Source organism: Phyllostomus hastatus, unplaced genomic scaffold, assembly GCF_019186645.2.
Source record: "Phyllostomus hastatus isolate PE091 unplaced genomic scaffold, TTU_PhHast_1.1 phas_contig_80, whole genome shotgun sequence".
In the NCBI taxonomy this organism is placed as follows: domain Eukaryota; kingdom Metazoa; phylum Chordata; class Mammalia; order Chiroptera; family Phyllostomidae; genus Phyllostomus; species Phyllostomus hastatus.
The window spans coordinates 49,809,302-49,834,392 of record NW_025333960.1 but is presented as its reverse complement, the minus strand read 5'-3'; the positions used below and the strand labels follow the sequence as shown (position 1 = coordinate 49,834,392).

The 25,091-nt window shown below is 44.7% G+C and overlaps 1 protein-coding gene across 1 annotated transcript; it reads right to left on the bottom strand.

Moving 5' to 3' along the window:
- Positions 1-9,610: 9,610 nt before the first annotated feature.
- On the bottom strand, positions 9,611-23,482 carry SERPINB11 (serpin family B member 11). Its single transcript, XM_045850091.1, has 8 exons — positions 23,369-23,482; positions 20,698-20,882; positions 19,567-19,626; positions 18,413-18,541; positions 15,873-15,990; positions 12,858-13,000; positions 12,030-12,185; positions 9,611-10,511 (listed from the first exon to the last, which is right to left on the bottom strand). Exons 1-8 carry the CDS (start codon positions 23,472-23,474, stop codon positions 10,107-10,109), a joined length of 1,302 nt encoding a protein of 433 aa, XP_045706047.1. The 5' UTR covers positions 23,475-23,482; the 3' UTR covers positions 9,611-10,106.
- Positions 23,483-25,091: the final 1,609 nt, after the last annotated feature.

Here is a 25,091-nt window from a genome sequence, read left to right as displayed (position 1 = left end):
GCAAACCCAATAGCCCACAGAAGCAAAACATTCAAAAGACTCTCCTTTCACACTCCCATCTACACTGTGAGTATCTTAAGAGTCAGGAATCAGAGCCAGCAGAACAGAATGCAGGGAAAGGTAACCCGGAGGGTGAGCCACAGCCGAGAGAGGCCAAGCGACAGGTAGAGAAGTCAACCGGTCCTGTCCTCCATCCAGAACAGAGGTCCATGCCTGGGTCTTATCCCCTCCCAGGCTGCCATTAGGGTTCAAAGAGTGCCCCTAAAAGATGAAATGACTCAAGTCCCAGATCTCACAACAAGCTGGCGGCATAAGGAGGGTTTTGTCAGTAACACATGGTGGTGTGCAACTCGGAGAAAGGCCAACAGGCCAGGTACACAGCTGAGACCACGTCCCCTGGACCACACATCAGGATGTGTCTTCCGGGAAATGCATTTTGCTGGCAAAACACAGGAGGTGTGGTGCAGTGGGAAACTCCAGCTTCTCGCCTTGTCACCCGGGTGACCTGAGACAGCCGTTCAGCCTCTCTATGACTTGCTTTCCTCACTTGAAACATGGAGAGAATTTTAGTGCCTTTATGGTTGAGAGGGTCACGGGTAATGTGTGGAAAGCACTCAGCATACACAGTTGACCTGAGAACATTGAAAGGATTGGGGCACTGACCCCATGTAGTCGAAAATCCTCATATAACTTTTGACAACCCCAAAACGTAACTACTAATAGTTCAACTTGCGAAGATCCACCAATCCTTCAATCACATGAGCAGTGACCTTGAGGGTGGCAGGGATGGTGACCCTACACTCCACTCCTGGACACGAAAAAGAGGGCGGAAATGGAGGGAGGCAGCAAGACCAACCGAGAGTGGCTCTCTGCAATGCTCCTCTGTTGCTGGGTGGCACAGTGGAACAGAGAAATTCGTTTGGACATCAGAGCAGAAGGCCCCTGAAGGCAGATTTCCCGAGTTGACGAAACATCTCTTTAGGGTTCCCTGACACAATGGTCTTGAAAACCAAAGCTGCTAGAAGTTATTCCAAGATACATACACCATTGCCAACATTGTAGAAGAGTGAATTTCCCAAAGAGGCTTTGTTATACATTGGTGAATAAAACAGTCAATCTAGTCCAAAATGGATTTGATGTCTGGCCACCTAGTTTCCTGAACCAGCTCAAGGATTTGGAAAACAACCAACACCACAAGACAAAAAAAAAAAAAAAATCAAAACACAGGCGTGACAGCACAGAAGTGACTTCTCCCCACCAGCTCCGACCTTGACTCCAAACCTCATCTCCAGCCCTGACATTTGTACTGCTAACTTAGCAAATGTCGGTATTGATGATGTTTATAAAGGGATCCAAAAATCAAAGTACAGGCAAGACCTCCTCATAGAAGACTGAGCAATGTAAGTGAGAGGAGTAAAAGAAAACTTAAATGGCAAGATGTATCATGTCTATGCATTGAAAAACTTGTAAATATGCCAATTACCCCAAATTTTTTTCCACAGGTCTTTTTGTTATTCCCAACAAAATCCAGCAAGTTTTTATATGTATGTATTTCTAAATGGACAAGATGGTTCTAAAGTGTATATGAAAGTGAAGAGGAAAACCTAGAAGTATAAAAATAAAGCTGCAGCCTCACATTAGCAGATGCCGAACTCTAAAGCTGTGGTAATGAACAGAATGAGAAGAAGGCAAGGATCGACAAATAGGCCAATAAAACAGAAGAGAAAAGCCAAGAACAGATCAATCACTTAAGATAAGTGAAGCAGATAAGTCACTTTTGATCTTGACTTAAAACAAAGGCACCTTTATGTGGGGGAAGAGGAGAGAAGGTATCTTTTTAATAAGTGGCTCTGGACCAACTGGATATCCATACTTTTCTTTCAAAATGAAATTTAAACCACAACTCACAGCATTTATATAAACAAATTCCCAATGGATTGCAGGTCTTACGGAAAACAAACACTGAAACTTCGAGAAGATAACAAAGGAGAATATCTCTGTTCACTTGGCATAGACAAAAATTTCCTGACCAGATCACAAAAAACATGAGTTAAAAGAAAAAGATGGATAGATTGACTTCATTTAAAATTAAGAACCTCTCGTCATCAAAGAGACACCTTCAAGAAAGTGGAAAGACGGTCACAGACTGGTAGAACATATTGCAATAAATATTTGACAAAGATCTGCCATCTGAATGCGTAAAGGAGTTCTACAACTCAGTAGCAAAAGGAAAGACAACCCAGTGGAAGCATGTGCAAAGGACCTGGACAGGAACTTGTCCTGTGTTGCTGGTGAAGCGGACACTGGAAAGCCCACTGCGGAGTGACACTCTTTGGCCGTGTCCACTAACGCTGACCCCAGTCTGTGCTGGAGGCGTCCCATGCCTCTGTAGACACGATCAGCAGAAATGTGTACCACAGTGACCACAGACTCTGCTCCTCTCGTGGTTCACACCCTGCCTGTTCAGTGCCACATCTTGTCAATTCAAAGACCCTACTCTCTTTCAAATTCAGGTGCATGCAAGTTAAAGTTTGAATCTCAAGGCTGTGGTCTAGAAAATCCCTCGAAACACCTCAGCAATGTGTTTGTCGCACAAGTATAGACTTCTCTCTTGAAGGTGGGTGAACAGGAAGTCCAGAGGGTCAGTGTGAGGAGCCAAGGGGGAAAGTTACCCCTCGACTATTACCTCAAACTATCAGCTGATGCATTTAAAATTTTAAAAATAAACTAACTGGAAAAATATGTAATGAGAATTATTTAAAGAAATCCTGCTGTGTCCTGTATATGAATACTGTGTGACTTTTAAGAATTATTTTGTAGAGAATGGTCATGCACACAGAAATATGTCCATAATATGTTAAGTACAGAAATCAAGCTTAACATGGTATATGCAATATGATCTTTTCTAAAATAGAAATTTAAATATATATAAATGTATACATAGGAAAATTCTGGAAGGATATTGGCATAATTTGAACAAGGTAACATTTAAGGGAAAAATTAGTGATGAGTATTTCTTTATGATTTATACTTTATAATTTGTAATGATTATACCATTGGGTAAATTTTTGTAAATACCTCTTTATGTTTTCAACAGGTTTAACAGGGTAGGTCTTATTCCATTAACTATTGTTGACATTTGTTTCCTATTTATTTTTAGAATATAGCTTCTCACTTTAAAAACATGTGATGAGATATCCAGTCGAGAGAGACAATGACATGTCAGTAAAAAAAAATATTTGTCTGAAAATGGTCAACAGGTGGTAGATGCACAATATGTGCTGAAGTTTGTGGGTGGAAGTTTGAGGAGGTACAGGATTTGCATAATCTTAAAAATCTCCTTACGTGTATTTATTTACTACAAAGGGATTAAAAAGCAACCTGACCGAGCGTGAAGAAACCTGGCAATCCCTAAATTATCCAAGTGACTGAGGTAGATGTCACTGATGTGGTGAACTGAGAACACGTCACTCTTCTGGTTTTCTTGCCCAAAGGGCATCGCCCCCTCCAACTGGAATGCGTCACCCAGAGCCAGAGCAGTGGGCGTTCTGTAAATAATGGGTCAGCCTCCTCATAGCTGTCAAGGTCATGGGAGACTAGGAAAGACCAAGGGACTTTTACAGACCAAGTAGAAATAGTAACTAAATGCAACATGAGGCCTTGGGTTTGGTCCCAGAACAGAAAGAGGATATTAATCGGGAAAAATGGGTAGAAATTCAAAACAACAGTCTGTAGTTTCATTGGTATGACTCTGCCGATGTTCATTTTTTATTCTTGATATCTGTATTGTGTTTATGTAAGATGTGAGCATTACTGGAAATGGGGTGAGAGATAGAAAGGAAATTTTTACTATGTACATTTTCTATAAGACCAAAATTTGTTCAAAATATAAAGAATTTTCCAAAGTAGGTGCTTAGAACATGAAAGAAAGAAAAGCAATTATCGAATATTTTTGAGTCCCTACTATTGGCCAGATACTGTTCTAGGCGTAGTCATGAATGGAGAAAATTCCCCACTATCTGGTTTACACTCCTTTTGCAAATATTGCATGTATACATTGAACACATAAAAAAGACAAAATTGAGCTGTTAAATACAAAGTAAAAGTACTTTAACAAGCATAAATATAATAGATATTTATAATGCCTGATTGAAATAGCCCATGCGCTACGATATTTTGCCGCGTGTAATGCAAATTTTTTTTGCTCAGTCTTTTGAGGGAAAAAATAAGGGTGCGCATCATACAAGGGTAGTACCTGAAATACCATGCATCTGTTCTTGTGTTTTATAATTACTTGTTACATAACATTTCTTGTACCATAATATGTTAAAAAATAAATGCTGAAACTCCTTTATAATGCAGAAACAAGTATCTAAATATAAATAAATTCAAATTGAATTACAAAATTAAAAGATTTTTTCCTGAAAGTTTGTGCCAAAGACATGAGTGCGCATTATACAAGGCAAAAATACAGATTTTACCAGTAAGATTCCAGATGAGATTCACAAATTACATACCACACCACACCCTCCGTTCCCGCTGCCAGCAAGTCTGCCATCTAATGATAGGATGAGGAACTGCAGCAATATATTAGGCCCTAAACTAGCGTTGAGTTAGCTCAAAATGTTTGAGGACCATAGGATTTTTACAAGGAGCTGTGGCAGAAGCAGAGTTGGAACCCAGGTCTCTAAATTGCCACTCTAATCTGCCCTCCGAGGGCAGATGTACAAATGTACAAAGTAGCATTACAGCAACACTGCAGAGGATTACGCATGGCCTCCAAAGCCAAACTGGCTGGGTTCAATTCTTGTCTGGCTCTGCAGGTAGCAGTGGGCCTGAGGGAAGTTACTGACATTCTCTAAGTCTCAGTCGCAGTGACCAGGTGGCATCACATACAGTCGTGGGGATCAAACTGGTAAAATACTTAACATGGTTTGTGGCATGTGGTAATACCTCAAACACTGGTAGTTTTCTAATTGCTAACAGGGTCACAGTCTCCCACAGCACAGATTACCTAACATGCATTTCCTGTTATCGTCTCACCCACTAGGGGGAGCTCAAGACACACTGATCAACTCAGAAGTGGTAACATCAGTGAAAAACCTGAATAAGATTTCACTGAATAACTGGCCAAACTGGTTACCTTATTTAATGCAATGAAGCTTTGGTTTAGAGACGCCAAAAACTCTTGACCATCCCTAACAATTGCACTTGATTTGATGGTGTCCAAACAAACCAGCAAACACTGAACAGCTCAGCTCCTTGTTATCAACACCTCACATTCAGTTAGACACGGTGGAATTCCCCTTGCTCTTGTGACCATCGAGGCAATGGGTCAGCTGACCACAGTGGTCATTGACTCTCCTAAACTGTAGCTTAGGTGTCCTGGGAACCTAGCTCCATACAAGGTGTATCATAAGCCATCTGATGTATGTGGGAGTACATGGATTCTTTCATCTCCTTCATCAGAAAAGATTATGTGTGTAGAAATAAAACATTTTTCCCACAGCACAGCCTGAGACCATCTTAATTTAATTACATAACAATCCTATTAGAATAGTCAGTGGAGGACTTCTGGCCAAGACGGAGGCGTAGGTAGATACACTTTGCCTCCTTGCACAACCCAAAGAAGGACAACGACAGAAACAACGACAAATTTAAAAATAAAAACTGACAGAAAAATCAAACTGTATGGAGCCCAACAACCAAGGAGTTAAAGAAGAAACATTCATCCAGACTAGTAGGAGGGTGGGGATGGGCAGCCGGGGTGAGGAAGGCTCATGGCAAAGTGGTAGCTGGAGAACCAGGATGGGTGGCAGCTGGTGGAGGGGGCAGCCCCACATTTGCATGTGGATGAACCAGGAGGAACAACTGGGGAGCGAGACACACCATACAACCCAGAGCTCCAACGAGGAGAAATAAAGCCTCAAAGCCTCTGATTGAAAACACCTGTGGGGGTTGGGGCAGCCGCGGGAGAATCTCCCAGCCTCACAGGAGAGTTCATTGGAGAGACCCACAGGGTCCTAGAAGGTACACAAACCCACCTACCTGGGAAGCAGCACCCAAGGGGCCCAATTTGCTTGTGGGTAGTGAGGGAAGTGACTGAAAACTGGCAGAGAGCAGAGCAAGCAGCACTGTTGCCTCTGGGACCCCCCCCACTTCACAGACAGTGGCACAACACAGTGATGTGGTTGCCCCACCCTGGCGAACACCTAAGGCTCCGCCCCTTCCTACTAACAGGTTCACCGAGACAAAAAAAAAAAAAATGGCCCAGATGAAAGAACAGATCAAAGCTCGGAAAAAGTACAACTAAGTGATGAAGAGATAGCCAACCTATCAGATGCACAGTTCAAAGCACTGGTAATCAGGACACCCACAGAATTGGTTGAGTATGGTCACAAAATAGAGGAAAAAGTGAAGGCTTTGAAAAGTGAGGTAAAGGAAAATGCACAGGGAACCAAGAATGATGGAAAGGAAACCGGGACTCAAATAAATGGTTTGGACCAGAAGGAAGAAAGAAACATTTAACCAGATCAGAATGAAGAAACAAGAATTAAAAAAAAAATGAGGAGAGGCTTAGGAACTGCATGTACAACTTTAAATGTTTCAACATCCGAATCATAGGGGCACAAGGAGAAGAGGAAGAACAAGAAATTGAAGACTTATTTGAAAAAATAATGAAGGAGAACTTCCCCAGTCTGGTAAAGAAAATAGACTTCCAGGAAGTCCAGGAAGCTCAGAGAGGCCCAAAGAAGTTGGACCTAAGGAAGCACACACTGAGGCATATCAGAATTACATTACCTAAGATTCAAGATAAGGTGAGAATATTCAAAGCAGCAAGGGAAAAGCAGAGAGTTACCTACAAAGGAATTCCCATAAGACTATCAGCTGATTTCTTAAAAAGAAACCTTGCAAGCAAGAAGTGGCTAGAAAGAAGTATTCCAAGTCATGAAAGTCAAGGATCTACATCCAAGATGACGCTATCCAGCAAAGCTATCATTTAGCATGGAAGGGCAGATAAAGTGCTTTCCAGATAAAGTCGAGTTAAAGGAGTTCATCATCATCAAACCCTTATTATACGAAATGTTAAAGGGACTTATCTAAGAAAAAGATAAAAAAATAAATAGTAAAATGACAACAAACTCACAACTATCAACAACTAAACCTAAAAATAAAGAAAAGAAAGCAAACAACTAGAAAAGGAACAGAATCACAGAAATGGAGATCACATGGAGGGCTATCAGTGGGGAGGCGGGGAAATGGGGAGAAGGCACAGGGCATAAGAAGCATAAATGGTAGGTACAAAATAGATAGGGGGAGAATAGTTTAGGAAATGTAAAAGCCAAAGAACTTATATGTACAACCCATGAACATGAACTAAGGAGGGGAATGCTGGTAGGAGGGGGCATGCAGAGTGGAGGCAAATAAATGGGGCAAATGGGACAACTATGCTGTAATAGCATAATCAATAAAATATATTTAAAAGGAAAAAAAAGAATTGTCGGCTGAACTCTGCCATTGGTCAAGTTCATTGCTTTATCTCCAGCATGTCTTATTCAGACCAATGATCTTCACTTTCCAGCTCTAGAACAAAGTAGGCACTCAAAACACTGAAGTATTGAAGGAATTAATTCCTTGATTCATTCAACTGATATTTATTGAGTATCTACTATGCTCCAGGCACTTTCGGCATTGGGGCAACAAGAGCAAAAAGAAATTTTTTAAACCCTGACCTCATCAAGTTCACACGCTAATGGGGAGAGATTCTCCATAAACACAATAAATAAATAAAATGCATATGAGAGCTCTAAACACAAAGAGAAGAGGAAAACAGGGCGGAGTCACGCAGAGATCCGGGCGGTGAGGCGTGTGTGAAGGCGCGGTGAGGAGGCCCACTGGAGCCTGCTTGCACGAGGAACCAAGGACCGTCCCTGGGAAGAGTTCAGCAAGAGGAAATTCAGGGTGCCCATGACCCAGGGATTAGGGTGCGGGTCTGGAGACAAAGGGCGTCTGTGCTCGCAGCCCACCTGTGTGCTCAAGCCTGGGCCCCGGGGAGGAAAGCCCCCCTGGGGCAGTTCAGCCGGCCGCTCCATGGACCTTGAATAAGACTGCGGGCCGGCCTGAGGACAACGGGGTAGGGTGTAGCCGCCGACAGGCGGGGAGGGGTTTCTCATCCCTGCTTCCACTTCCGGCACTGAGATGCCCCCCACACCAAATCGGTGGGCCCTTTGGTCAGGAACAGCAAACTCCAGGGGCCCAGGGAGCCTTGGCCCAAGGCAGTTCTGGGTGCAGCACCGACGGAGGGTGACACTTGCATGGACCTGGTGGCAAAGTCACAGGCTTTACCACCGCTCTGTGACACCAGAGAGATGGCAGCAGATGCCACACCAAGCCGACCCCGAGTGGGGGGAGAGTGGGGAAGCCCAGACAGGATGTGTGGAACGAGGGCAGTGAGGCACGGGATTCTGAAGGCCCCGCAAACACCAGCGAGATCCAACAGGGAGACTGTCAGTTCCATGCAGTCTGGGGGACGTCGACTACACAAAGTCATGCAAAGGTTTTTATTAACAGAAAGCCGTATTTCAAAAAGAAATCTGTAGATTGCCTATAGAATTTGGAAACCCTGCCAAATCCCAGTCTGGTAAATGTCAGCCAACAGCCTTATGACGTCTCAACAAAGGATCTTTTCAACATTGATGGTCAAAGGTGCTTGGGGACCGGGCTGGGGAATTCTTGGCATCAATGTATCAGAGCTGCCGAGGGTGACTGTGACTCATGTCCACATTACTGAACAATTCCATCACCCAATTAAACATCCTGATGGCGCCTTCCGCTGTCACGCCTAAACTGTCAAAGATGCTATCGACGTGTAACCACAATAAACCATGACCAGGCATGGTATCCCCATTGCCAAACTGCTCCAGGCCCACCCAAGTGATTATCGACATGGAAAATGCTCTTTGATGATTTATTTCATGAAGTTTATAATGCATCTTTCCCATAACAATGGCCATTTGGAAGCCCCAGGGATCTTTCTAGAGTACAAATCTGATCAAGTCACCTTCCTCGGAAAAGAGCCCTCACGCCCTGAAATGGCGTACAGGGCTCAACCCTGAAAGGAACCACCCCACGCCCATCCCTCCATCCCCGTGGCTTCTCCTGGCTGACGACAGACTTCGCACAGCAGCCATTGATTGTCATGGCCGTCCCAAAGTCTGCCTTCTCTGCTGACGTACACGCTCATGAAGACAAAGGCTGAGACCCTTGGTTATTCACTGTATGGACCTATGGGTTAACATGGTGTTGGAGCTTAGTACGTGCTCAAGAGATATGTCTGCAAGCAATGAACCAGAGCATCAGTGAATACCGAAATGGCCAGAATCTTTTAAAGTAAGTCACCCTGGGTGGCAAATCTTGTGTTTTGTTGGCTGGAGGCATATGTGTCTTTTCACGTCTGGTTATGCTGAGCCAGATGCCTCACGGTACTCTGCTCTCTCTGCTGACTCCAAAGAAACACGTGCCACCCGTGGAAAGAGACCAAGGGGGAGTCTATTATTCAATGTAAGGCTTGGCAGACATTTGGCAAAAAACTCCATTAAAATGGCTTCAAAGAACTTAAGGCATTTCATGCATTTATTAGAGTCAGTACAGAATTTTGAACTGAAATCCATAATGGCACATTGACCCGTGCAAGGAAAACCATACCATTTAAACATCCAACCAAAGTGGGCGCGCTTCAGCTGGGTTTCCAGAGGCGGAGCAGTCCCTTACGCAGGAGCTCACGGATAGATGCACACAAGTCAAGGGAATGTAATTCTCTGAACTGTTCCTCGGGGACTTGATCATGTCACCCAGACAGCGCTCAGAAGAGGCCCCAAAGATAAGAGAGCCAGAAAAGCTTTTTTTTTGGTAAATGTACCTTCTTCCCCGTTTACCATAATCTTAGGGTTCACCAACTCACGGAATAAGTTGGGAGAGATCCTAGACCCATTCTGCGGACAAGCAACCTGAGGCGCCGAGGTGTGAGGGGTGGGAGCTGCTCTGAGTCACAGGTTAGTCCCCGCACCTGCTCTGGGTGACTCGGAGCCTCGCTCTCCCCCACGCGCTCAGGGGGAGGCCAGCTTCCCGCAGAAGAGGACGGCGTTGGTGTCGCTGTGCCTGATGAAGAACAGGAAAGGGCGGTTCGCCAGGAACTGAGCTCGGATGGGGAGTCTTTTCACGGTGAGGTTGTCCCCGGTGGCCGCCGCGGCCTCGGTGCCCTCTTCGTTGACGTCCACGTAGGACTTGTGGATGACCTTGGATAGATACAGGCCGTCAGCTCGTGAGATCCCAGACAGATCAGCTTTGATCTGGTTGAAGACATCGGTCATCCCTAGGGATTTCAGCAGCGAATTCAGCTCATACTTGATCTCCAGCTTGAATCGGGGCAAGTGCACCTCAACGTCTCTCTGCATCATGTTGGAAGGGCTGGTCCACTTGTCAAATGTCCTCACGTTCAGCTGCTTCTCTACCTAAAAGACAAAACACAGGTGGGCCCACACAAGCCAAGCACAGGCCTCTGTGCTGATTGCTGTTCCTTGTACAATCCTCAGTGCGAACAGTTCAGTTCCACCGACGTCCTTTCTGCCTTTAAACTGCGCTCAGGCTTTATCCGAAAAATAATAACCTTGCATTCTTGCATTCCTCTGCATCTTCCCTTTTCTACTGTCTACTGCTCATCAATATTTCACAATTAAATGTGTCCAATGCACATCCCTCCCACCGTCTTTGCCTTAATTCACTCTGTCAGTGTGTAGGCTTGACCTAACCTCTCTCCAATGTCTCTGCAATTGTATTCTCGTTTCCTGAATGAACTCAAAGCTCTTCTCCTTGGTTCTCGCATCTGACACAGTTAACAGCAACCTCTATCACACACTCATTGGTCATTTGGTTTCTGTGGCACCAGGAACCCCTGTTCCACTGGCTTTAATCTCCTCCTGTCCCTCCTCTTGAAGCTGACCTAGGGGTGCCTCCACCTAGCCAGTCAGCTCCCACACCCCTGCCGAGTTCCCACAGTGGCCTCACAGCTCTGAGTTCTCCTTCTCCACCCAGTTCTAGAAGTTTCTGTAAACCCTTTACACCCCTGTCCTTGGGCATCTGAAACCCTCCGCAGCCCTCCCCTCAGCTCCAACCTGGTGAGTCCAACCGTTGTTCTTCTCCTACAAGAGTTGAAGAGGTTTTTGTCCCCTTCCCACCGCCCTGGCAATAGCAGATCAGTGTTTCTCTTCCCGTCTTTTCCTCCTGTCTTTCTGTGCCCTGACTCAAGTCACCATGACTTCAGGACACAAAGCCATCTCACTGCCTCTCATCCTTCTAGGGTCTCTGCACCTGCCCTTTGCTCTGGGGAGGACGTCATCGGTGTGTGTGGCCCACTTCCTCTAGAGCCCCGAAGCCCGGCTGGTCTCCTAGCAAATGTTGGGCGAGCAGAGCCCTGGGAGGTCCCTCTGCACCAGCCGCTTGCCTGGCCCGTGCTGCTGGGTAGGTTTGACCGCAGCCAGGGAGAGGGGTTAGACTCCCGCTGCTGCTGCGACCTCTCCTCTGTGCCTGTGGTTCTCACTTCCCCACAAAACCAGGCCGCTGAAAACGGAGGTCAGCCCACAAAAGCGTGTTGCTTTTGGATCTGAAGCTGAAAGGAAGACGGCTTCATCAGTTGTCCAGGGCCTGGGAGCATCATGATTTCATTACAAAGATGTCTCCCAAAAGCCCAAGGACCAATACGTGAGTATGTTTGTACACCATGTTTGTGCCTTTTTAATATAAAAATAGGTTGTTTTCCCTAAATACATTACCCTGAAGGCAGGGACCAGGAGGGCCCCTGGGGCGGTGCCACTGAACCTGGAGCTGGGTGGGCTAGCTCCAGGTGAGGGGCTGTACCAATGTCGCGGGACACACACAGGGTGGGGGAGTGGGTGTACGTGTGGGTGCACACGCACATGTGTGTGCACACGCACACGTGCTTCCTCTCTGCTGCTGGCATCCCCGAGCGCTACCTGTTCCAGCACGGCCGTGCCCGCCGGCAGCAGGATGATCATGCTCAGTGCGTTGTCCGCGTAGGGCAGCTCCAGCACCTGCATCTGCGGCTCCCGGACGAAGGCCAGCTTGAACGTCCCAGCCTGATACATCATGTCCACGGGGACGCTCTTGCCCTACGGTTTTAGAGACTGTAGTTAGATAGTAGTCACAGATGTGTGGGCACGTGCCCGCACGCGCATGTGTGCTGACTTCCTTGCATAACATAAATATCTGCATTGACAGTCTAAACTCATGGGTAAATCTCGAACTGCAAACTATACCCGTATAACTTTCCTCCGCAAAGGCGATGAGATTCCATTTCAAAATAAGTCCTGGTTAGAGCCTCAATAGTTCAAACAATAATGATAGCAATAAAAAAAACAATAATTTATATGCCTCCCAAAACAAAACCAGGGCTTCCCAATGAGTTCTATGAAAAAAAATGGTATCATAGGATCATTTTTTTAATTCACTTAGAGACTTTTTAAGAGAAAAATAATGTACAGTTGTGGTGTGCCATCAGAGCAAATAACCACAGTGCCTACTGAAAGAACACTCAGGGAGGAGAACAGTCCAAAAAAAATCAGTCTTTCTTGTCTTGCAGGGCACCCCAGAGCCAAAGGCTCCACTCAGCGGCCCTGTGACAAAGGTTACTGTCGCTTCATAAGGAGAAAAATGCATAGAATACACAGGTAAAGGAACCTAGGGAAATCAAGACCAGTATTTTCACTAAAACCGTCTAATTGTTTTTAACCAGTGATGGAAGTCTCCAAGACTGATCATCAACTGGAAAATGAGACACATACCTCACTTAGGTGGAAGGGGGCTTTCACCGTCTCCCGCTCCTGAAATTTACTTTGCCATTGTCCTTTGAAATAGATGGCATTCACCAAGACCATCACAGAGGAAGGGTCGATCGTGCCCTTTCCAAAGAGGTTTGTAATTTTCCCTTGTAATAAAAAAGAATAGATAATGTATTTGGATTTGAACTTATTAATGATATACAATTAGTCACAATAGCTAGCATGAAGCACTCTCTCTGTCTCTCTATATATACACAAATAATTGATACATAAGTATATAAATGAATTACTAAATAAAAATAACACTCTAAATAAGTACACAGTATGTGGATCTCTGATGCATGCCCACGGCAGACAACACTAATCAATCTGTTCATTGAAGCTAAATATTTTTAAGAGATTTCTATGTGCCAGGCACTGTCTTAGGCACTAGGACACTAAACCGAGCCCAGAACACTAAACTAAAGAGACAAGAATCCCTACCACTGTGGACTTTTCACCCTAGTGAGTCCACTGTGCGCTTCCCTAGGTCACCTTAGTGTAAGCCTCAGACTCTGTCTCAACACAGAGTTAGTTCCCAGGCAGCCCCCGGCAGTGGTCGGGTTGGCCTGTGGGGTAGAACACATTTCCCCCTACTGTTCTGAGTAAATTAACCGATCTAAAAATGTATAGAACTGTCCATGCATTTTCTAACAGCACAAAGAATTGAATGGATACATATTTTAACCGGATCGCCTATTACGAAGTTCAAATAACATCCATCGATTGACAAGATACTTTTGGGAGCTCACTACTGTTAAGTGATATAACAGATACAAGTATGTTAGAAATACGGTGTTTATCTCAGAGAAGTAATTATCTTCTACTAGTAATTTATGTTACTAACTCATTCTTCAAAATGCAATTAGCTCTAGTGCTTTGCTTTTATTTCATTCTAATTTTAATTTGTTAATTAGTAAAGTTAATTCTCTCCCATATCAGGAAATATCATTAGCTATGTTCTGGGACTTCAGAAACTAATGGTACAATGCATCAGTGGCAAACTCACAGAGAGAGATTATTTCAACGTGGTAATTTGACTGTACGTGTTTAATGGGATATGCCCTAAGGACAAAAAGAACCACAAAAATATCTTCGGCTACTGTGGTCGATTGTTTCATTAGTTAGTGTTGCTATGTGTTTGAGACTGTGTGTATTGTTGGTTGAGGTCACTGTGCAATTAATTTTGGTGGCATTGAAAACTAGAATTGTTGACATGCGATAAAAGAGAAATAGATGTAAAATGGAGGAGCATATTAAGCAAAAATCCTCTGAATCTGAATTTGAATTGGTGATATTAGTAAGAAATTAAAATTTCTAAATATATTTCATCTAAATATATGTCATTCCTAGATATAGTCATTGAAAAAACCTAAACATGATGATCAAACCAGTAGCAATGAGCACTCTTTTATCCAGATTATGGTCTCTAAAGATCATTTTGCTTTCAAAGGATCCAGGGTTCCTTGGAGAAGCAGGTAAGTCTAGGTCAGGGACAGGAAGTGGCCAGGATGAGCCTGGAATATCTGGTCAATTCAGAAAGCAAGGATGCTACCATATTCTAGAGGGGCCACATCAAAAGGACTCAGGAGCCACAAGAAGATGTATCCCCTGGCTAAAGGGAACAATTTGACCTTTGATAGCCTGAAATACCTCAGCCATGTTTAAATGTATGGATTCGTGACAATACTTTAAAAAGAAAACTCATTGGCTATATTGGAGGATACTAGGAAAAAAAACATTATTTTAAAAACTTGTGTTGAAGAAAAAGAATCCAGCATCCTTTCTTGTTTCATTTTGTTTTTCTCACATGAACTGTACTTAGGGTAACCGAATATTTTATGAGAAGTTTCTCACAGAGAAATGTTCCAGCTTATAATAAGGAAGGAGTGCTAGAATTGGCATATGGCAACTTTAGAACCCCTAGTGAAATAATGCACCTAAGCAGTAAGCATCAATTCCAATTCGAGGAAGTTTTAAAAGAGGCAGAGCTAATACATAGCAATAGAAGTCAGAGAAGTGTTAAGATCTGGGAATGGGTTCATTTCTGGGAGAAGGCAAGAGGGTGACCGTGGCGTGCCCTTCCCAGTGACAAATGTTTCATTGTCCTGACCTGGCTGGTGTCACAGCAGGGTATTCATCTTTGGGATAATTCACTGGACAGCAGACATGTATAGACCTTTCTAAATGTACATATATGTCAATCAAAAAATACATTCTCAAGTTTATTTTTAAAATCAAGCTTGAAGGAACATATCCATCAGTTGCAATGTAGAAACATATTTTGGGTCTGGTTCAAACAAAGAAAGAGTCAATTGGGGGAATACAAAAACTCTCAAAATATTTCTTAATATTAAATGATTTTTTAATTTTCTGAGTGTACTAATGGTGCAGTGGTCATAATTTTAAAAAGCTTATATTTTTGAGAGGCACAATCTAAAACATATAGAGGAAAATAGACATGCTGCCAGGAATGAGCCTCAGAATAATCTGAAAGGGGTGGTGGGAAAAGGGCATGGGTTTAGTAAATAGTATTGGCCTTAAGTAATAAATGAGACGGATGTGTAAATAAGAATTCATTGTATTATTCTCTGTTTTAAAAATTTTTTTCTTAACTAGATTTTTAAAAAAGAAATGAACATATCTTTGGTATGAATATTTAATGCTCCATTTAAAAATGTTTAACAATATATAGGGTTTGTTTTTAAACTGAGGAAGGTAGACTTAAATTGAATTCAATGTTAGACTATAGGACAACACCTCTGTAACATAGATCTGGTGTTCTCTTTCTCAGAGTCACTTGGCTAGATCATTTAGGACAGGTGGTTATATGGGACATTCCACATTTCCCACTTCCTCCATTGTTAATCTGTGTGCCAACTTCCAGACTTCACCCTGCTTCCTCATTAGTGCTGACTCGGGGAGTTCAACAAGACGGCACGAGTCAAGTTTGGAGATACGTAGGTGACTTAGCCTTACCATTAGTTTTACTTTCAACCCAAGCATTAATAGTTTGCCTCGTTTCTTCCGGGGACTGTTGAAAATCAACTGCTTGCAGCCTGGCTTGATAGAACTTCTCAGAACAGTTTAAATATTGCTGTAAAAGAAAAGACGACTGCATAACGACACAAAAATCATGTAAGGAAAACAGACACACCCAGCTCGGTGTAGTCTAAAACCATAGCCGACAAAGGCAACTCATGCATGCACTGAAAGGAAGCAGAATCCATGCAAAGACATGCAGTCAAGTCAAAGAACTTTCCCAAAGGCGTGTTCAGAAGTGTTCAGTTGCTACTTCTGTCATACCGTGGGCGTTCTTAGTTTTAAAGTGTTCCCAGCAAAATGACCACCTGCAGTACAGCGCCTGCCTTCTCACTCTGCCCCTCCTTTTTCCTCTTCAAAGGACACAAACAAATGGGAGTTCCCGCTTCAAGGTTCCGGAGAGGAAAATTGAGGACAAGAGTGATTAAATGGCTTCCTTGGCTGAGGTCTAACAGAAGGTTAGGTCTCCACCCGGTATATTTCTGCCTCCTACAAGCCACTACAGATAAAACTAATAATAATGCTCTCTGCCCTGGCTGGTGTGGCTCAGTTGGTTGGAGCATCATCCCATAAACTGAAAGGTCATGGATTTGATTCCTAGTCAGGGCACATGCCTAGGTTGTGGGTTCACCCTCAGTTGGGGTGCTTACAAGAGGTAACCAATCAATGTTTCTCTCACATTGATGTTTCTCTCCCTTTCTCTCCCTCTCTTCCCCTCTCTTTAAAATCAATAAGCATGTCCTCAGGTGAGGATAAAGTGATGATGATGATGATGATGATGATGATGATGATATTCTCTGATGTAGACACTGATATTTTTTCAACTTTATGTAAAATGTGAACAAAAAATATCTTAAGGTAGTTTTTTTACATACATTATCCAACAAAAAGCAATTACAACTTTAGTGTAAAGCTCCTAGCCCTCTCTTTTAACCAAATCCCCACTCCCAGACTGGTCCCCATGTAGCATTCTGGAGCCACTACTCATCACCACCCATGGCCCTTCGCTCTTAGACCTGGGGATGGTCCGTTGCCAAATCTACATGGACCCAAATGGACCTGCTCGCAATTCCATTCTTGAGACCTTGGGGACAGGCCTCTCTGGTCCAGCAGGACCCAATACCCCCCATGAATACAGAGAACATTCTGATGGCTGCAGATAAGAGGCAGGTGGGGGAGAATGGGTGAAGAGGTGAGGGGATTAAGAAGTACAAATAAGGGAAGGGGAAGGGTTTGCAGGAGCAAGTATATAGGACACATGGACAATAACAAGGGGGTGGAAATGGGAGGGAGGGGGGTGGGCTGGGATGGAGGTAAAAGGCAGAAAACTGTACTTGAACAATGATTAAAATAAAAAAATTTAAAAAAACTTTTTTAAGTACAAATAGGTAGTTACAGAACAGCCATGAGGATGTAAAGTACAGTATGGGAAATGGAGCAGCCAGAGAACTTACATGCACGACCCATGGACATGAACATTGGTGGGGGGATTGCCTGAGGAAGTGGGGGTACTGGGGGGAGGAGGGCAAAGGAGGAAAAATCAGGACAACTCTAATAGCATAATCAAGAAAATATAATTTAAAAAAAAATCTTGTCACGTGCAAGACACCTCCGGGCTAAAGAAGAACATTAGGAATTCAAGGCTGCTTCCCCCGGCTGGCATTCAGACAACGCTGGTCACACAAAAGTTATGTCACTGAGGCTGGCATTTCCCTTCAATCATAGCAAAACGATGTAGCAACGGAAACCAGGAAAATGAATTTAGACAGGGATCAAATTCTGGCTTTGCCACTTAATTATCACTGTGACCTTTGTCAAACTGACTTTTCAGGATCTACCTGTGGAATAACAACAACGTTGTACCTCTATCCTAAGACCAAGTAAGCATTATATAAGCTAATGTGTATAATGTATGCATACTGTGATTGACAGAAACATAGTGAGCACTCAATAAAACGATATTTCAGTGCAGTTAGGAAATGGCATAAATAGTGTTAGAATTTTGTAGTTAGTGAAAACTTGATCTAATCCTCTCGTTTTAAAGACCGACGTGGCTTGCCCCAAGTCGTATGTCCAAATGAGAACAGAACTCAGACCTCTCGGTGCCAAGGCCAGAATCCTTTCCGCTAATGCTCAGTGCTCTGCCATTTAGGACCTTTTTGAAGAAGAGACGAGAAACAGCTTTAGTTTTTCTTCTGATCCGTAAGAGATTGTTCTTACTGGGTTTGTTTTGTGCCTCATCTTTGACCTTGGTTCTTGGACAACTTCGGCGATTTCGCGGAAGTAAAATTTTTATGTGATATTTCACAACTTTAAATGGGGGTTTGGGGAAACCATTCCCCTGAAACTCTAACTCGGCGCAAGTTTAAGCTGTTAGAGATAAATGTCATGTAACTCTTCACAGGCTTGAATACCGTATGGTGTGAAATGCAGAGGATGCCGAGAACACTGTTAACCGCCACTCCAGGTGGGCTTACCTGCTGGAATGCTATCGCCTGCGTCCCGTAGAGTCTGTTGGCAATGCTGAGCGTATAGTTGGAGCCTGGCTGGTTGATTTGAGAGAATAAGACTCTAAACTCCGAGTGAATCCTTCCAGCTTGGCCGCACTAAAGCACAGGAAACAAAGGATCAAGCATTAAGTTGCTTGAGTTCTTGCCATTGGAGAGTTATAAATAACGCGAACACAATAAGGAGTTGAAGGGTTGAAAGCATTTTCCTTCTTTAATTTCCTCCAGCACAATGATCTCCGCACCCTGTGACTCTGGTTACAGGTTGTGAGCAGTGCTGGGAGCTATTGCAACACACACAGGCCCTTGTCAGCCCCGATGTTCTCCTTCAAAAGGAGAGGTTATCATAAATAAGGAGATCTTAATCTCAGGGTAACAATCCAAGCATTTTTTCGTTTGTTTGCTTTGTTTTGTTTTGCTGCCTCTGTACCTATGGAACCATTTTTCTTCTCTGTCACACTCCGTTCGATGTCTCTGTTTTCTGCAACCACGTAATCAAACTCCAGCTGTTCACTGAACTGGCCTTCCACACCCATCTGTCCGTCACAGGAGCAATCTGGCTAAGCGTGAAGCTTTGATGCATCCGAATGCATGGACATTAGAGGGGTTATGCCCATATTCCCTAAAGCAAAGATCCCCACACTATCGCCTTTAACCTCCTAACAATAAATTGAGCTCTGTGAATCTACACACACTTGGGTGTTCTGCATAGATCTCATGGCAGAAGGAATCCTCCTACCAGAGGGAACTGCAAACGGGTGGGCTGGGCAGCATCGAGCCCTGTTTCCTGGTGTCTGATTATGTGGCAAAGCCTCAGTGTCCATTCCCAGTGCCCTCACTGATCTGAAAGGTGCAACACCGCACTGATGAGGCTGGCAGGCTCAACACAGCACAGTTTGTAAAAGAACAGAAAGGTTTGCCTAAGGAAAACAATGAATCACGTGGTAAAATCTGGGGCCTTTATTACTGTCGTCAGGAACTCTACAGGCTGTAGCAATTATCAGGGACATTGTGAGCCCTCTTAAGGGACAAGGAGGAGCTCTGATCCTTAACCCTTGCACCATTATTTCTTGGTGCTCGTACATTCAAGAACCTTTGACAGCTCAGCAGTAATGTTTTCATACCTTAGCTGAGTCCTTAAACTGGGGCTTTAATGATTCTGCAATGTGATTAAAGTGAAGCACCTAGAAACAGAAAGAAGAATCAACTGGCATCAAAAGCAACACACCGTCTACAGAGGTTCTCAGTTCAAGACCCTGTTTTTTCATTTCAGATAGGGACCTATGTCATAGCTAGCGTTTAATGATGCTGTATTCCAAGTCCTGAACTAAGCCTTTACACATCCTACTTAACCCTCCCAACAACTTTATGAGTTGATACGATTATCGCCATCTCCTGTTAGGGTAATTGAGTCAAAGGGAGATTAAGCAACGTGCCCCGGACCACTGTCCGTGAGGGCCCAGGGGTGGAGCTGCCACACACCAGACTCTTCTGCCCTCTCTGACCTTTCTCAGACCACACTACTCCCTGTGACAGAACTCTCCCAGGGCCGTGTGAAACATTACATGGCTTCCCAGCATAGCACCTACTTTAAATGCAAAAAAACATGGATGTGCATCAAAATATGGAATAAAGCAGTAAAGGACAAACAGTAATAGGATGTGCAGGTATCCTGGGAGTTGGTAAGTGATATTCTTCTAGGGTTTCCACACCAATAAAATATGTATAGCATGAAAAAATCACTGACCAGCCTATGGACCCCGAAAAGTCACCCTTCCTCTCTCTTAGTCCCGGTTTCCTTCGCTGTGAAATAGGGAGGACAGTAACTACTTATGACACAAAATGGTTATGACGTCCGAAAACCTAATAAATATTTTTTAAAGCTTGATAATGTTGAAAGTGTAACTAAATTTTATTATACATTAAACTTCTAGAGAGCAGGAATAGCGCCATACATGCGCTCTCTGTCGTGTTTAAATAAACCATCGAAAGGATGAACTCGGAAAGTAATCATGGAAACGTGTGGGTAAAAAAACCCAATGGTAAGGAGAAGACTGGGTATTGCATGTATTGTGTTATTTTCATTAAAATATATTGCATTCCTGAAGCCACTATCTACTGTTAAGAAATGTGATTTGCCCAAGTGTTTTTTTCTTTCACAAGATGGCAGTTTTCTCGGTGTAAAGATGCAGTTCGACCCATAGGGGGCGTCGGTGAGACTTCCAGGCCCCGGGACTTCCCTGGGCATCCCATACCTTTTCCATCTGTTCAGCACTGTGTCCTCTGGCTCCAAGTAGGACCATACTTAGAGCGTAAAGCAAACTCAGTGGGGAAAAGAAGATGTTGTCTCCCGCGTTGTTATTATTCAGCTCTTTGAACATATCAAGGCAAAATGCAACATTTGCTGTGCTGAGGGAATCCATTTTATGCCCAGTACTACCTGAGAACAGAAGGGAAAACATCTTAGCATATCCCATGGAGGTACAGATAATACACAAACTCAGCTATTACATTTCATGAATTAAAGTTGCTGGAGCACACTACTTTTTAATATTTTTACGATATTAAGTGAAGGGTGGAGGTGGGCAAAGCGGGGAGATCAGGGGGACCCCTGTTGTAGTGTCGACAATAAAAATAAAGTTTAAAAAAAAAGTATTAGTAAATGCCCAAGAGAGGAATTCACAGTAGTTTCAGATTCTAATGAATAAAAGATTTCCTATTCCTTTCAGCCGATACTTCAAAGCCAGCGTTTGTGTACATTTAAAAGCAATCCACTATTGTTCTGGAGCAAAAGAGCAGAAGGAATTAAATCTCTGTGCTCTGAATTTCATGTTTTATGACACTCCTCATCCTGGAATCCGTACCGAAAAATTCTTGAGCTACAAAGGCTCCGCCCAGGACACACTTTCCCACTGGAATGCCCACCTTCACAAGGAAAGGACACTTCCATCCCGGTCACTCATGAGCAAACGAGGTGAGAATCCATAAAGCCAGCCCGGGCAACCTTCTCCGCTCGTGTCCTCACCCTCCGTGGAAGCAAGGCAGGACTAGTGCATGGGCCAGGGGAAGGGGCCCACGCCCTCCACCCTGGGCCACCGCCATGACATCAGTGACAACGGAGGACCAGAAGAAGAGACTGAGACAGAAAACCACGGTGCTGGAATATGTGTTACCTAAGGACGATGGCTTGTCAGGAAGGAAGAGTTGGTTTTATTCCCCCCCACAAACACTAACTGCGCACCCCTAACGGCAGGGGGCTGTACAGACTCGAGAATGCATTTTTGCCCTCAGGGGTTGTCAATCATTCTCCAGAAGCCTTTGTCGCAATCAAACACTTCCCTCTCCTAACTTCCAGGTCATCATTCTTTCCTGGTTCACCACCTGCCTCATCGGGCCACTCTGTCTCAGTGTCCTATGGAGGATCTTAAATCTCGGGCCTCTTCTCTGTTTACACTCAGACAGATGATCTCATTCAACTTCCAGCTTTAAGGCTCACAGGTTGGCTGGTAGCTCACTGATTGGCTAGCTTTAAGGCTCACTGATTGGCTGGTAGCTCCCAAGTTTACATTGCCCCTGAATCACAGATTCACAGATGTCACTGCCTACGCAACATCTCTGCTTGAGTGCCTAATATAAGGTCAGATTTAACAAGGCCAAAAGCAGATCCTTGACTTCGGACCCTCTGCAGCCTGTAGCCCTAGCAGTCGCCTTGATCTCTGTAAATGACAGCACCACTCACCCCTGTGCTTGGCCCAAAAACCGTGGGGTCAACCTTAAATGCTTTCTCATTCACATCCCATTCCATCCAGCAAAAAGTCCTCTTTTCTCTGTCTTCAGAAACACCCGCCATCTACCCATTTCCCCCTCTCCATTCACACTCCAGTCAAAGCTCTCAGCATCCCTCTTGTGAATTATTGGAATGGCCTCTCACTCCTTTCCTGATTTGGAAAGCAGGAAAGTCCTTCCCCTCCTCCATTGTTTTTTCTAGAAAAGACAGAGTGATATTTTTAAATATCAGTTAGTGATGCGCTAACCGAAGAACTGCTTACGGCCTCTGCTCAAAATTCTAGTGGCTTGCCTTTGTCTCGGAGCAGAAGCCAGACTCCTCTCTGAGACCGAGGTCCTCCGTGATCTGGCCCCACAGCCTCTCGGCCTCATCTCCCCCTAGTCTCCCCCCAGTTCCCACTGTCCTAGCCGTGTCACCTCCCCGTATTTCTTCAACTTGCCATGCAGATTCCGCCTCGGAGCCTCTGCGTGTCCTCTCTCCCCCCTGGAATGCTCTTCCCAGAGATATCCATCCACATGACTCGCCCTGGCGGTTCGCTGACCTGTCTTCTCAATCAACATCCCATCAATACAGACTTCACTGACTACCTCTCTCCAGTCGTACTTCATTCCATTACCCTACTTATATATGTATATTACATATATACACACACGTTTTATATAAATATAAATGGCTTTGTATTTACTTATTTGCCCTATGCATTGTATATACATATTTACTCATTTATTTCCCTTATACATTATAGGCATGTATTTATGTAAATATAAATAAGCTATATATATTATAGTGTATGCTATATGCTGGACATATTTTTATTGTCTGATTCCCCCCTCCCTCCAGAGTACAACCGCCATTAAAGCAAGGATTTGGTTTGTATGCTTTGTTTCAGCGTCTAGACCAGCCCTGGCTTGCCCCTCACTGAGCGCCTGCAGAAGGAACAAATGAAGGAGGAAATTTCAATCCAACTGGTACCAGGATACGCAGGTATCGTAAGGTGCCAGCAAAGCCACACTAGATTAAAGAACACGCCGCCCCTCGTTCGGCTCATTTCACCCCCGTCCAGATGCCCCGCTCTCCTCCGGGCCCCTCTGACAACAACCTCAGCTGAAGCCGCAGAGCAAACAGACACTTCCCTTTACCTTGGTTGCTGTCTGCTGGTGGAGTGGACAGTGTGGGAGGCAAGCCTGGAGCTGCGTCCCGGGACAGGAAATATAAAGCCTTTCCCTTCGGCCCCTCCCTTTCCATTTGTGGCCTTAGTGATTCAGCGCTGCACCTGCTGGGCGGTGAGTTCAGCCCAGAGAGCAGGTCTCTCTGAATGTCCCCAGCGCTGCTTTGAGTCCCTCAGACTCTCAGAATGGCCAGTACGTTCTGGGGAAGCGCCCAGTTCTTAAACGGTTTTTTTTTTTTGCTCTGCTAAAGGAGAAATACTGACAAGCCTAACCTCTATTCCAGACAATACTCAATTTTTCTAAAAAGAATAACAGTGTTCGAGCTGGCAGGGCCATATGCCAACTTTCAGGGACTGCATGTGTCCGAGCGCCCAGCCCAGAGCTACCCGATAGGGAAGGGTCCGGTCATGACGGACACTTCCCAGCCTGAGGCACGTTCGCCCCAAGGGCTTCTGAGCTCTCCTGCGTGGAGCACATGTCTTCATGTGCAGCCTCAGCAATCTGCTGGCAGGTAATTCCTGCCCTATAAAAAGAGCAGAAGAATGAGCTCCAGCAGGAGTGATTCTGTGGTTTCAGTTTAAAAGCGTGGTGGAAGCAGCAAGCCCCCGCTACCTCCCTGCAGGGAGTTCAGAGGTATGATTCAGGACTGGGTAAATAAGATTAGAGACCAGGCGCCGGGATGAAAGCTGGAGAGGACAAACGTTTGGGGTGTGCAGTGGCCAGAACCGGCACCGTGGGATAAGCCTTGCTTCCCCGCGACCACTCCTGCCCACGTTACGCCCAGCCCAGACTCCTGGGTTGATCCCACTGCCCCCGTGGGAGCTACGACAGCTGACTGCTCTTAGGGTATCACTGAGTCCTTTATGCAGTGATTTTTCTCTTCATCTTGAGTGTGCCTCGGGTCCTCCCTTACACAAATGAAGCCATTCCACAAGACACAGAAAGGAGCTAGACAAGTCAGGTTCCAAATGACAGCCCTAAGAGCCACACTGCCCATAAGGCTCTCATCAAAACAGTTGCATGCAACCAACCACACAACTGAAAGGAGTCCCGAATCCGTCCAGTCTTTCTCTGCTCAGAGCAAGGGTTCTCTGACGTGGGCCAGTCCCAGCGGGCCATTTCCAGGGCCCCGAGGCCTCAGATCCCCGCCGAGGGCCAGTCCTCGCCTCTTCATCTTGTTTCCATCTCCCTTGAGATCCAATCAGAAGGGGACTGGTTTCCTTAGCTTTCTCGCCGTCTAAGAATTGGGCTGCTCAAAGGAAGTCTTTTTCATCCTTGGCCTAGAGGGCACCCCTGTTCCTTTCCCTGTCAGAAGGGGAGCTCTTGGGCCCGTTTGATTTTTCTCTCCAGGTAGATGACATCCATTGGATAATCCTGTTTGCCTCTCTTTAATCTCTCTCGTTCGCCCACCCTTACCGCCACCCAGCCCCGGCCTGGTGTTTTAGCCTTACACAAAGTCTTGCATGCAGGTAATCTGTTTGGGAAATGGTCTCAGGAAATAGAAGTAGAAGAAGAGGAGGCGTAGAACGGGGAAGCAGGGAAAGCTACTGGGCAATGATGGTTATAAGTTGTCCCCTGGTACATGATCCCGCAGACTTTGGAAGAGCCTTAGAAAATGTGTCTTAGAACCGTCCTCCCAGAGGAAACCTTTGCTAGTTGGCTGTCATCCCACTGGGCAAGGGCGACCCCACAG

Bases quoted from the DNA above. Each gene is read 5' to 3' on its own strand.
- SERPINB11 (XM_045850091.1), bottom strand. From the start codon at position 23,474: ATGGAAAGGGAGGGGCCGAAGGGAAAGGCTTTATATTTCCTGTCCCGG. The intron at 13,001-15,872 runs GTAAGGCTAAGT...TTTTATTACAAG, and splicing joins GGTTGAAAGTAAAACTAATG to GGAAAATTACAAACCTCTTT. The intron at 10,512-12,029 runs GTAGCGCTCGGG...TTTGTCTTTTAG, and splicing joins GCACGGCCGTGCTGGAACAG to GTAGAGAAGCAGCTGAACGT.